General features: G+C 47.7%; 1 protein-coding gene across 2 annotated transcripts in view; it reads right to left on the minus strand.

Moving 5' to 3' along the window:
* Window positions 1-1674: 1674 nt before the first annotated feature.
* CTR9 (CTR9 homolog, Paf1/RNA polymerase II complex component) overlaps window positions 1675-14232 on the minus strand; it is a 28607-nt gene continuing 16049 nt past the window's right edge. The window contains exons 14-25 of one of the 2 annotated variants that reach the window (XM_040989121.1): window positions 13247-13432; window positions 13079-13166; window positions 12444-12592; window positions 9452-9568; window positions 9193-9338; window positions 7949-8020; window positions 6696-6831; window positions 6406-6549; window positions 5838-5995; window positions 4749-4845; window positions 4439-4551; window positions 1675-2704 (exon numbers count right to left, since the gene is read on the minus strand). In XM_040989121.1, the coding sequence (XP_040845055.1) occupies window positions 2284-2704; window positions 4439-4551; window positions 4749-4845; window positions 5838-5995; window positions 6406-6549; window positions 6696-6831; window positions 7949-8020; window positions 9193-9338; window positions 9452-9568; window positions 12444-12592; window positions 13079-13166; window positions 13247-13432 (1827 nt within the window). In that variant the 3' untranslated portion in view covers window positions 1675-2283. The remainder of the gene's footprint in view (window positions 2705-4438; window positions 4552-4748; window positions 4846-5837; window positions 5996-6405; window positions 6550-6695; window positions 6832-7948; window positions 8021-9192; window positions 9339-9451; window positions 9569-12443; window positions 12593-13078; window positions 13167-13246; window positions 13433-14232) is intronic. The other variant, XM_040989122.1, reaches the window with a different exon arrangement.

A 14232-nucleotide genomic window follows, 5' to 3' on the forward strand; every position in this document is an offset into this window, starting at 1 on the left:
GACTGATTTTGATGTCAGGCAGAAGCCCCAGGGCTGGGCTTCCGCGAGCTGCAGAGCAGCTGGGACTTGAATTGCCACTCACATGGGATGACAGCCTAACCCACTGCACCATTACGCTTCCCTCCAAAGCATCTTTGCAGCCGTAACTTGCAAGGGCCTAGCTCCTTAGGCACTTGTCCAGTGACTGCTTAAGGTGAGTCACAAAGTGAAATGCTTAACTTAGCTTCCTGTCACTTGGGGTTGAAGAGACAAGCTGGGAAAGGCAGCAGAGGAGGAGGCAGATCTGGCTTCTGGCACAGGCTCACCAGTGGCAGCTGCGCGGCCTGCCTGTGTGCAGGAAGCTCAGTAACCTCAGACTCCTCGCCAGCCCAGCCAGTGTCTGTGGGCTTCCCTCCCCGGTTGTCTAGGCAGAGAAGAGACCTTCCATCCCCTGGTTCGCTCTCTAGATCCTTGCAACAGCCAGGGATGTCCCTGCACTGCCTCCAGTTCTCTGCCCTGGGTAGCAGGGGGCCAAGGACACATGAGCAGGAAGCCAGATGAGGAGCAGCGCTCTGAGAAGGGATGCAGGCATCCCAGGCGGTGGTGTAACCTACTGAGTCACAATCAGTCACCCCAGGAAGGGAGCATGTCCAGGCTCTCCATTTGCTGTAGAGCAAATATGTGCTGACTTCACTCATTATAGCTCTTTACAAATGCTACAAGATTCTTAGCAAAAAAATTCTTAAATTGACTACTGGAAAAAAAAAAACCCTCATGACAGTACTTTTGAGAAAACCACTTTTAGCCTAAAACGTTTTTCCAAATAGCTGCATAATTTACTCATGCTACATTTTTCCACGTATAGGGATCAGTGTTGTGGCTTAGTCTGTGAAGCCACCATCTGAGAGGCTAGCAACTCATAAGGGCACCAGTTTGTGTCCCAGCTGCTCCATTTCTGACCCAGCTCCCTGCTAAGGGCCTGAGAAAGGCAGCAGAAGATAGTTCAAGTGCTTGGGCCCCTGACACTCACAGGGAACCTTGAAGAAGCTCCTGACTCCCGTTTCAACTGACCCAGCACTGGCCATTGTGGCCATCTTCCAACCAACAGTTGGAATGTCTCTCACTCTCCCTCTTTGTAACACTTTCATATAATTTTTAATTGGAAAGTCAGATATATCAGAGAGGAGGAGAGAAAGAGAAGATCATCTGTCCACTGATTCACTCCTCAAGTGGCCACAACGGCCAGAGCTGAGCCGATCTGAAGCCCGGAGCCTGGAGCCTCCTCCGGGTTTCCCACGTAGGTGCAGGGTCCCAAGGCTTTGGGCCATCCTTGACTGCTTTCCCAGGCCACAAGCAGGGAGCTGGATGGAAAGTGGGGCTGCCGGGATTAGAACCGGCACCCATATGGCATCTGGGCGCGTGCAAGGTGAGGACTTTAGCTACTAGGTTACCATGCTGTCACATAATTTTTTAGAAAATATTTATTTTATCGGAAAGTCAGACTTACAGAGAGAAAGAGAGACAGACAGAAGAACCGTCTTCTGGTTCACTCCCCAAGTGGCTACAAGAGCTGGAGCTGAGTCTATCTGAAGCCAGGAGCTACTGTGCTGGGCCCTCTTTTGTATAAATTTAAAAGCAAATATTCAAAAATATTCATAAATAAATGTTACTGAGCAAAGAAAGGACACAAAGTTATCCAAGAAAGTTGGTAGGAGAACTTTATTACTTGGCTTGGGTGGATCTTTGTAGTCTACTAAACACAAAGGCATTTCCCACACCTCCCTCAGCCTAACGAATTATGTGTTTGTGATTTTTATCTACACGCAGCAGAATTAACTCCACTAAAGAAAAACTTCCTTCTCTATGTACTTTGGTGCAAGCATACAGTAGATATCTCTTCCTGTAGGAAGTGAAAACATCCTCAATCTAAACTCAAAAAAAGAGAGCAAATATGTGAACACTGAGTGTCTGCACCACTTGGCTACAGGCTGCAGTACAAACCCAAACAGGATGCTGCTTGACATTCGAAGACCTGAGGCCCAGGGCCACCTGCCCCCCACACTGGAGGCCTGGCAGGAATGCTCCAACGGCCCAAGGGGCTCTCACCTCCATCTCCTGCACCGACTCCATCCGAGAACTGAGTGCAGACATGTCTCCTGGGGCTTAACATACAAACGAATAGTAAACAAACATTGCTTTAGGAAAACCTTACAACTGTTTGACTAAACATCTGAGATGTTTCTAATACAGCTTTCATATATTAAAAATTTCCTCTGGACACTATGTTTCTGGACAAAATCAAATCTAGTCGCTGTCATCTGACCCGTGATCTGAGCCCCGGTCCGAAGCCTCATTGTTGGATCCCTCTGGCTCGGAGTCGTTGCCAGAGCCTTGGCCAGAGCCCTCATTATCCGAGCCCCGCTCTGACTCGCGATCCGACTCGGCACTGGGTGAGGCTGGCCGAGAGTCGTTCTCGGAGCCCGCTGAGCGGCTGCGGGCCGACCTCACCGACTCGTTGTCTGACTGCTCGGAGCCCGAGGCTCGTCTCTTCCTGGGCGGTTGGTCGCTGTCCGAGTCCTCATCGGACTGCTGGGCCCGCGGCCTGCGGGGACTGGCCGCCTCGCTGCCGGCCTCGTTCTGGTTGTCGTCCGAGTCGCTCTCCTCTGAAGAGGCCCGTTTCTTCGGCCGCTCATCATCCGAGTCGCTGTCGCTGTTCCTGGGCCGCCTGGCAACGAGAGAGGAGGGCATTGCTTGACTTCCCCAGCAGATCCGCCCCTCTAGGGACAGGGGGCAGGCTCTGTATGGCTGGTGAGGCTGAGCCACGGTCTCCTTTCCGGGATCTTCTGTAGCACTGGGTCCCCTCCACCCTGACTGCACTCCCTCACACAGAGTGTGGGCTCCAGAGCCTCCTGACTGACCCACTGCCAGTTGTTCCATGTAGGGAGGAGGTGGTGGTGCTCTGGCTCAGCATGGAGGTGGCATGGGGAGTGCTGGCAAGCCGAGCCCTCAGCCCGCCCAGGCACCACCCTGGAGCAGCCACACTTCTCCAGCAGACCTGCTCCCTGACCTGGGGTTGCCATGGTGTACACTGCATGGAGAAGCACTGGCTGGCGCAGAGCTGAGTTGAGAGCATGAGGTGGTCACTCTCTTGTTGAGCAGGACACTGGGGCCCACAGCAGGCAAGGGACCCCAAGATGTGCCTTAGTGATCCCGTCTGATCTGAGAACATGAAGGGAACTCCGAGCAGCGACACTACCCAGGCACTCAGCTCAGATTAGCAGACCCACTTCCTGATGACCAGGACAAAGTGGGACAGAGGCAAGAGACTCAAATCAACCTGGCCCTGACCTCAGGTGCAGGTTTGGCAGAAGCTCAGCCTCCTAACTGGATCTGCCTCTCGACACACATAAACAGGGTTGGTCCTTCAAAAACCACACTGGTTATGCCCATATAACCAGCAGACCAGCATGGAGGCCAGGAGAAACCGCACCCTTGGAAAAAGCGATCCAAACTCGTGTCAGCCAGGGTTTTCAGAGAGGAGGGGATCGGCATGCCTTTGCTACTAGCTCTCCAGAGGCCGCTCCCTGAGGAGGCAGGCCCAGATCAGCACCCTGAGCCCCTCACCTCTGACTCACCCCCAGCCGCCAGGACTTGGTGCTTTGATTCCAACACCTTTTCTTTCACACACACAAAAAAAGATCTCTTAAGCTCCTACCATCACCCCAGCTCCAGATTAGGTATGGTCCCTGCAGTGTAACGGTCGAAAACAAGCAACACAACTTATCCCAGTTTGGTTTGTTTGTTGTGCTCCAAAAATCCCCAGGAGGAAGTTAAGGGCTGTCTTTCTCTCGTTATCCCCAGCATCTAACAAACTTGCTTCACAGAACAAATGGCTAAGAGCCTATTGAGTGAAGGAATAAAATAGTGGCCAGCAAAGAGCACTGTATGATGCAGGTGCAGGATTAAGTCCTGGTCTAGGAATCTACATAGTGGAGACGCGAGCCTGAGGGCTAAGTATAGAACACACAAATCCTCTCCTGCTTCATGAGGCAGGCAGGGAGCTCCAGGAGGACTCAGGCCAAGCCCCCCATGGAGCAGGCACAGGCTACTTGCTGGCACTTTCAGGCAAGCACAAGGCAGCCAAAGGCAATGCCTCCTTTAAGAAATGCCGGCCGTGGCCCATGAAGGAATGAGATTGCCAAACAGGCTTTCTTGAGGGAGAAGGGCATCGTAGGACACAAGCAGGGGCTGAGAGCAAGACGGCTGCCAGGCTTCTCCAGCTCCAAGCCGGGCAGAAGACATCTGGCACAAAGATCTATCTATTTCCTCCAGTCTTCAAGTCTGTTTTCCCTCTGACTAACAGACAAGTGTATTTTCCTTATTAGCGCAGATGGTTGGATTAGCAACCACTTCTAGTTTACACACAGCCTGGAATGGTTTCCCAAGTAAAAATGCCTACCCTTCGTCAGCAATTTTCAGTTTGTCCTCATCTGAAGAGTCATCACTGGAGGATATTATGGCTTTAGATTTGATCTTGCCCTTCATTGAAGGAGGCAGGCGTTCTGGCTTAGGCTGCAGAAAAAACGTGAAACATAATGACAGATCAGTCAAGAGTCTGACACGTGCGAGGACTTCCTACCACACTGGACCTGTGCCACAACCATCCCAGCACACAGCCACCCAGGCAGCAGGGGCCGCAGAAGGGCATGTACCCCTGGGCCCGGCGTGTCCGCACCAATGGGGGACAGGCCAGCAGTGCTCTAACTCACCGCCTTCTTCTTCTCTGCTCTCGGAGGACGGCGCTTTTTCGGTTTGGGGCCATTTTCTGTCTCTTCGTCATCAGACCCTTCTTCTCCTTTTGGAGGTCTTAAATAGTAAACAGCGAGAGTCCGTCAGGAATCACTCCAGCCGCCTCTAATCCACCCCACTCTGAAAACCCTTCTCAATGGGTACTGCCCTCGACCACACACACACACACACACAGCACACACTCCTCGAGGCTGGAGGCCATCCCTCCCTCCTGCGGCACAAGGCTCAGGACTCAGCAAAGATCTGGTAGACATGCAACATCTCAGGATGAAATTCACCAAGGCTGAGCTCTAAGTTTGGGTCTTGTGTTTGGTGGGATGACAGAGACTGAGAAAGACCCAGGCTCCACACCTTGGCTCTAGTCTTCCCAACTACTAGCTCCAGGCCTACTGCTAAGATCTGCATTGCAGCTTCAACTGCACAGGTCTGTTTGGGTATGAAAGAACCCAGTATGTTCTTTCTCACAGTCAGCTACAGATGGGAAGGGCAGTCTAGGCAAGACAGGTGACAAGGTTCCTGGCCATGGCAGCATCAGGTGAGGGAACAGGACAGCCGAGGTTAGAGAAGGGCAGAATGTCATTCTCAGCAGCAGGTGGCACTGGGCAGTTTAGGAGGCGCTTCCACATACCACACTGCATGCATAAAGCATGGCCACCTCGTGGATGTTGCTGCTACAATGTTAGAGAGAGGAGTCTAGGACTGCACATGTGCAGCTGACGTGCACACAAGCCCAGTTTTCTCCTTCTGCATCACATACATCTGCCAACAGATACTACAATTTCAGACACAAGGAAGGTGATTCTGACCAAATCACAACTCCTAGAGAGGGCTGTGGAAGGTATGGAAATTCCAGGGGATTTTGTAATGGGAGGGCAGGGTCCAACTTAGGATTATAGTAGGAGGTGGGGACATGAAAATCTTTCTTCATTGTTTGTGAAGATCACATAAGCACCAGGTATTCATTAATTCTCAACATCAACAGCCTCAGAGGGTGAAGGGCTTGTCTGGCCCCTTTCCTAGGTTAACTAAAACACTCCTGATGACGTTACCTCCTCCTCTTCTTCTTCTTTCTCTCACCACCCTCCTCTTCTTCGCCTTCTTGTTCACTACCACTGCCCTTCCTTTTCTTCTTCTTTTTGGAGATAGGTAAGTCATCATCTGTGTCATCATTGACAAATTCATCAAACTCTCCTCCCTTCTTTGAACGCTGAAATCCAAACGAAATGACATCAGTTCTTTCCCAGCCAGCACACTATGGTTGGAACTCCAAGGTTTAGAAAGATGCCATAATTTAGCAGTCACCTGAAAGGTCTGTTACTAAGCCACATGCAAGATAGGTTTGACTAGGCCCCCTATTTTTACAACTTCTAATTGGGTTCAACGTCTCAACTGGTTAAAACTTTGCACAAATCATCAACCTCTAGAGGCCATTCCAAGGTGCCTGGCACGCAGCCAACCTTGGAATGCACTTGGAAAGCACCCTCTGGCAGAAGACCGTCTTAGTGAAGGAGGCAGTCAATACTGCAATCACGGAGAGGGTGGATCTATCAGACGCACTACGGAGGATGACTGCCAGAAAGCACCGAGGCACCAGCGCCTGCGGGAGCCATGCCTTACCCGTCCACCAGCCCCTCGCTTCTTCTCTTTCGTGGCTTCCGTCTCACCGGTAAACATGAGAATGTTTTTGGTTTTCTCCACATATTGGGCCCGTTGTTCCAGAAGTTTCTTTTGCTCTTCCTTTTCTCTGAGACGTTTCTCTTCCTGTGAGGAAAAGGTAGGAAAAAGATCTCATCAAGATGGGTTCTGATAATGAAACAGACTAGAAAGACTTTTAAAAACAACAAGCACAAAGTACATGCATGCACACGACTCTCCGACCCTGGCACACCTGGGAACCCAGCAGCTACCTGTTCTTTGAGCAGTTTCTGCCTTAGCAGCTCCTTCTCCTGCTCCTGCTTGGCCCGCAGCTCCCGCTCTTCTTCGTCCTGTTTCCGTGCCCGAGCCACGTGGTACTGTGCCTGACTCAGTAAGTCTGAACATTGCCTAGAACACACGGCAGGCTCTCTTAGAAAGGCAACACAAAACTCAAGAGCATCTGATCTTTCCTTAAATTAAGAAATTGGAAACTGAATTATCAGCTGACATGTATGTGAAATCTTAATTAGCAAAACTAATTTTATCATTTTAGTTCCATCAAGTGTGTTTAAGTTCCCAAATTACAATGTCTTCCTCAAGGTACAGCTAAAGATTTCTCACATGATCTTCAGATGACTCATGAACAGTCCAGGATCATGCTGACTAGTAACCCAACTGAAGTACTGAAACAGACAACCCTTCTCCCCACAATTTAAGTTCTTAAGAAAACAGTGTTGGGGGCAGAGCTGTGGCATAGTAGATTAAACCTCCCCCTCCATCCCATATGGACATGACTTCAGTCTTAGCTGCTCGACTTCCCATCCAGCTCCCTGCTAAAGCACCTGGGAAAGCAGTGGAGAATGGCCCAAGTACTTGGACCTTTATACCCATGTGGGACACCCAGAAATTCCAGGCTCCTGGCTTCACTTTGACCCAGCCCTAGTCTTTGCAGTCATTTGGGAAGTGAACCAATGGATGGAAGTTTCTCTCATCTTGTAACTCTGCCTTTCAAAAAAAAATTTTTTTTAAAAGGGCCCAGAGTGGTGGCCTGGCGGCTAAAGTCCTCGCCATGAGAGCACTGGGATCCCATATGGGCGCCAGTTCTAATCCCGACTGCTCCACTTCCCATCCAGCTCCCTGCTTGTGGCCTGGGAAAGCATCGAGGATGGCCCAAGGCCTTGGGACCCTGTACCTTCATGGGAGTTCCTAGCTCCGGATTGGCACAGCACCGGCCACTGTAGTCACCTGGGGAGTGAATCACTGCACAAAAGATCTTCCTCTCTGTGTATCTGACTTAAAAATAAATCTTAAAAAGACTCACCCTTTCAAAAAAAAAAAAAAGAAATATTAAAAAACAAAGAAAGAAAGCAAACAGTTGGCAGAGGGAGTTCTGAGAGAAGTATGAAAGGGTGAGCTTTGTGAAGCCAGGGACCCCAGGCACCACTGTGTCACTCTTCCAGCCCAGGCAGCAGCACCATGCCACTCCCCCTCCCACCAGGTCACCTTCCCTGCCCAGCAGCGTTACCTGGCTTCCGTAGCAGCGAGGGCCAAATCAAATCTCATCTTATCACCCACTTTACTCAGGTAACTGAAGTATCTAAATGAAAAATAAAACATTTAAAAAGAAATGGTCTAATTTAAAAATTTTTATTCTGTTCTGGGCCCAGAAGCATGGCCTAGTGGCTGAAGTCCTCTTCTTGAGAGTGCCCCGGGATCCCATATGGGCGCCGGTTCTAATCCCAGCAGCTCTACTTCCCAACCAGCTCCCTGCTTGTGGCCTGGGAAAGCAGTCGAGGATGGCCCAAAGCCTTGGGACCCTGCACCTGCGTGGGAGACCTGGAAGAGGTTCCTGGTTCTCAGCTTCGGATTGGCACAGTACCAGCCGTTGTAGTCACTTGGAGAGTGAATCATCGGGCAGAGGATCTTCCTCTCTGTCTTTCCTCCTCTCTGTATACCTGACTTTATAATATAAATAAATAAACCTTAAAAAAAATTTTTTTTATTCTGTTCTACCAAAATAGTTTGACTAAAGGCTTGCATACTGATTGACTGACATGGATATACTTAGCGCACAAAGGACTATCATCTCAAGAGGAAAACGGCATGTGCAGCTTGTTTAGAAAAGCTGTTATCAGTAAGCTACTTGCTATGTCTCATACAGGACAAGCTCAGCATGGCAGCAGAGGACTCGGGCTGGGAGGCACATCTGTCCTTTCCAAGCAAGGTAAGACATGCTAAAGGAGAATTCAAGAAAGAGTGGATAAAAGCTGAGAAAATGTCAGGCCTTCATTTCACCACACATTGCATTACCTAACAAATACTGTAAGGTTAAACAAATTTTGAGTTGAGCTGAATAAATCTGTTAAACAGTATTTGAGAGTTAAGAACTTAATCCTAGCTCAATGAAAATCAACACCTCATAAGGACACACTAGCATGACAGTTAAAACCAACATAAGTGGAATCTAAATCTCTCACAAGTATAAAATCAAAATTATTGTGATTAATGAAAAATCCAAGATGAGCTAGCTACCAAGCTCATCAGCCAGTTCTAAGGGTGGGGTCCATGAACCAAATCTGGCAGGATGCTGGCTGCAGTTTGGTGACACCTAGTGCCAACCATGTGTCTGAGTGCAAATATGGCTAGAATGAAGTGCTTTTCAGCACCTTGTGAGGAACGTGCCTTAACACACACACACACACACACACACACACACACACACACACACACACACACACCCGACCAAAGGTGTTTACTAGAAGCTGTTACCTATGTGCAAGTTCCAGTTCTTTCACCGCATTAAGTACTTCCTTCAGATTACTTTTCTCATCTTTCAGCACAGACGTAGCTAATCTTTGCAGGACCAGGGCCACGTTAAACATGAGAACTGTATCACTGGGTGCCACGTGTCTCGCCTGTGGGTAAAAAGCAAACCCTGACTGTTGCAGCTATGTGAAAACAGACCAAAAGGATTAAAATACACAACCCAGCACGAACATGCATGAGAATACAGAGTTCTCCCTTTTACCTTCAGCAAAGTCTGTTTGCATTCCTGTAGCTTGCCACATTTGAAGAGTGCTCGAGCCAGATAGAGCACCACCTCAGTGTTCTGGTGCTTATAGAATTTTCGGAGGCAGTTTTCATACTATGAAACAAAGCGAAATTCAACAGGGATGAAATGGCCTTTCCATTTGGTAGCAAAATTTCAAGCGATTTTGAAGCTATGTAAAAAAGGTATTTTAGGACCTAACATGATGGCTTAGTGACTAAAATCCCTGCCTTTAATGCCTAGGATCCCATATGGGCGCCAGTTCTAATTCTGGCAGCTCCACTTCCCATCCAGCTCCCTGCTTGTGGCCTGGGAAAGCAGTTGAGGATGGCCCAAAGCCTTGGGACCCTGTACCCACGTGGGAGACCTGGAAGAGCTCCTGACTCCTGGCTACGGATCAGCACAGTACCGGCCGTTGCAGTCACTTGGGGAGTCAATCATCGGATGGAAGATCTTTCTCTCTGTCTCTCTTCTCTCTGTATATCTGACTTTGTAATAAAAATAAAGAAAAAAATTTTAAGGCATTTTATTCTGTAGGGTTATTTTCAGAGAATGATTTTGGAAATATTTTTTATATTCATCAGGATACATTTTCACAACATAAAAACCTCTTCCTCAGAAATACTAGATACATGAAATAGTTTCCTCACAGAAAGAAATGAACAGTTTGGCAAACCTTTTTCCTGCTGCCAGCAGGAAATCAGCCATGGAGAATCAGCCCACGACCACTCACCAGCAGTCCCACGCCAGCCCCTCGGGGATAGCGTCTCTAGTGCCTGGCTGTAGGAGTGGTAGAACCCACTGGCCACAAGCATGAGAATTTTGGTTTATTCTTGGTAAGACTAACACAATAGTACTGTTGTTAATCTGGACAAGAATCTCACATTATTTGACTGCGGACTCCTCTTGTCACAGTAAAGACCTTGTTTATAGAAAAGTCAGTTTCCCCTAAATCTGTAGTAATTATTTTGCATTTATAAACGACATTATTAGAGCTGGCACTGTGATATAGCTGGTAAGATTGTTATCTGAAGTGCCAGCAATTCATATGGGCACAGGTTAGAGTCCCAGCTGCTCCACTTCCTATCTAGCTCCAACTTCTGGTTCCTGGTTTTGGCCTGGCTCAGCTCCGACTGTTGCAGCCATATGGAGAATGATCACCCAAACACCCCCTTACCAATACCACTGTTGCTTTGCTTTCAAATAAATGAATGAATGAATAAATATTTTAAAAAATGGTGGCATTATGATTTTGCAGATCAAGAAGGCCACCTTAAAAAACACCACCTCTGGGCCTGGTGCCATGGCCTAGTGGCTAGGGTTCTTGCCTTGAACGCGCCGGGATCCCATATGGGTGCTAGTTCTAATCTTGGCAGCCCTACTTCCCATCCAGCTCCCTGCTTGTGGTGTGGGAAGGCAATTGAGGAAGGCCCAATGGCCTTAGGACCCTGTACCCATGTGGGATATCTAGAGGAAGTTCCTGGCTCTAGATCAGCACAGCACCGGCTGTCGCGCTCACTGGGGGAGTGAATCATCGCATGGAGGATCTTCCTCTCTGTCTCTCCTCCTCTCTGTATATCTGACTTTGCAATAAAAATAAATAAATAAATCTTAAAAAAAAAAAAAAAGCAAAAAACCACCTGTCAGGTTACCATATGCAATCTCAGTTCTGAATCCTGAGACCAGCACCTCCCCATTATTCTTAACACCAAAATAACTTGCTCTTTAGACTAAAGGCAAGCCACTTCCCACAGCCTGATTTGCTTTTATTTATTGTACTTTTTGTAATAAGCTTGTTGTTTCTGGCTATAATATAACCCAGAGTCATTTTTATATTTAGATATGTATATAAATATACATACATATATGATTCATGTATTACTTATTTAAAAGGTAGAATTATAGTCAGGAGCGATCAACTGGCCATCCTCTAGTGTACCTCAAATGGTTGCCATGGCCAAGCTGAAGCCAGGAGCCTGGAACTGCACCCAGGTGTCCCACATGGGTCTCAGGGGCTCAAGCATCTGCTGCTGCTTTCTCAGGAGCAACAGCAGGGAGCTGGATCAGTAGTGGAGAAGCCGAGGCTCAAACCAGCACTCATGCAGGGTGCCAGTGCAGTAGGCATCACTTACATGATACCACAACGTTGGTCCCACTTTTTAACGCGTTAAAGGTGCTGAATACAGCCTGTATGTCAAAGTCAAGTACTCTGCAAATGATAATCACAACAAAATTCTGCAATCATGAAAGCCTATTCCTATAAAGTTTTCTTTTTTCTTAAAAAAGCAAAAAGCAAAAACAAAAAAACTGTCTTGCGTGTGCCAGGATTCCATATGTCCTGGTTGTTCCATTTCTCATTCAGCTCCCTTCTAGCGGTCTGGAAAAGCAGTGGAGGATGGCACAAGCCTTTGGGACCCTGCACCCAAATGGCAGATTTGAAAGAAGCTCCTGGCTTCGGTTTGGGTCAGCTCTGGCCATTGTGGCCACTTGGGGAGTGAATCAGTGAATGAAAGATCAGTCTCTCCTCTGTAAATCTGCTTTTTCAATAAAAACAAATAAATCAAAAAATGTCATTTTTCTCTTCTGAAACTCAATGCAGCTTCACAAACAAATGAATATGGAATTCTCTGTTTACTGGTTACTTAGTAATATGCTAGGCAAACTAGTACTAACTCTCTCCATATGGAGCCTGGCAACAGCCTAAGAGGCTGAAGTACAATTATCCTCACCTTAAAGACAGGGAAACTGGCTTGGAGAGAATGTCCTTTGCCCAAGGCACGCAATTAGTGGTAGTCTGAACCTCACATCTGCCTGGACAACAAAGCCTGACCTTAACATCATGTAATTACAAACCTCAGAACAGACACAGCATCGCCAAGAGAGCAGGCAGCTAGCTCTCAGACAGAGCCGAAAGGCTAAGAAACTTCTGCTCCACAATGAACATGCATAAACAGATCTTAAAAGACATTACCATCTGCACGGCGCTGATATATTGCTTTTGCTCCACATAGATGTGTGCTAAGTTCAGCCACACGTCACTGATGTCTGCTGTTGCTTCTCTTACTTGGGCAAACACGTCACGAGCTTCACGGAAATACCCTTTGTGGGCCAAGACAGCGCCTACAGTTATAGAAAGGGTCACATTTAGGAACTGCCTAATTGTAGCCCATAAAGCAACCGCAAGTCTTATTTTACATTTGGAGAGAAAGTCTGATCCATAAGCACTCCTCCAAATATATTCATTTCAGAAATCATAAGGGGTACTCAAGTTTTTAATTCTTTATTTGTTTTTTGAACTTTGAAATGTTTTATTGATTTGAATGAAAGTCAGAGACAGGGAGGAGAGGGAGGAGAGAGAGTAGGGGAGAGACAGATAGTGGTCTTCTACCCAGACGTTCACTCCCCAACTGCCCACAACAGTCTTAGCTAGGCTGAAGCCAGGAGCCGACCCTTCAAACCCAGGCAGGAACAGAGGTACCTGTATGAGCCATCGCTTGCTGTCCTCCAGGGTGCACAGCAGCAAGTACTTAGAGGACGCAGGCCTCCCACACGGCGTCTTAGCCACTGCACCAACACCTAGCCCGGCTGCCTGGGCCTCACACTCACCTATGCCATTGGCAGCATACAGATTCTTGGCATCATTTCTGAGCACCTGCTTGTAGATGGCCAGAGCACGATCTTGATGACGTTTTTCCTGTAAAAAGTAACAAGCATTATTTCACAAAATCCAAATAAGCATGCAGGGTGCAGGTTTTGTTTAAAAAGAGAGATGACCTTTTCTCGGTCTCGAGTGGGCTGATGCAAAGTCTGGAGCCACACGTTGCCCAGGGCTAGCATGGAGTATGTGTCACTCTGTGTGGATGGCTGTTTTAATATCCTCTCAAATTTCTTTTGGCCTGGACCCCATTCTTGTTTTGCCAAATGAAGATTACCAATCAAAGACCAAGCATCTGGGTGATCCTGAAACACACAAAAAGAAGCAAAATCTGTAACTGTCAATTGAACGAGATCATTCAACTTCCTACAGTGGTGATTTCAGAAGAGGTTTATTAGCTACATTGAAACAGTGGTTTTCCAACACAGGAGTTAAGATCCACCAGTAGTGCCCAGCTTTCAGCCTAGAAATCCAACAGAATGGAGGTAAGGCCCTCTGGAGGAACAAACACTGCTTCGGAAACTTTCGGCTGTTTATTCATGCATGTATGGGTATACTAAACTGACGCAAAATCTAATTTTTGCCATGGATCAATCAAGAAGTTTAGATGACTTCTACTCTATTGTTCCAGTTAAATGCTAAAATACTAGGATTCCACACACTTTTCTCACATGTTCCTAAAATTCCACATGTAGGCACACTAGAAAGGGTATGTTGAGTACATACGAAGAGAAGGAATAAGGAAGGAAACAGAAGAAATTCATATTAAGATGATGGCCCCTGTTTACTGTAAGATTAACAATCCAGGGACAGTGCTGGCTTAGCGGCTAGACCACCTGGATTGTGCGTCAAGCTGCAGCAACAGCTCCTGACTCCAGCTTCCTGCACCTGCAGACCCTGGGAAGCAGCAGGTGACAGTGCAAGTATCTGAGCCCCCGAAACCCACATGGAGACCTGGGTGTGTCCCAGCTCCTGGCTCTGGCCCAGCCTACTCCTGGTTGTTTGGGGGGGTATTTTGAGTGTCAATCAGCAGACAAGAGCTCTGTCTCAAATAAATAAATAGATAAATAAATATTTAGTGACTCGAGGGCAGAGACAGATATGT

This window comes from Ochotona curzoniae, unplaced genomic scaffold (assembly GCF_017591425.1).
Source record: "Ochotona curzoniae isolate NIBS_2020 unplaced genomic scaffold, NIBS_Ocur_1.0 contig_517, whole genome shotgun sequence".
Taxonomy (NCBI): Eukaryota; Metazoa; Chordata; class Mammalia; order Lagomorpha; family Ochotonidae; genus Ochotona; species Ochotona curzoniae.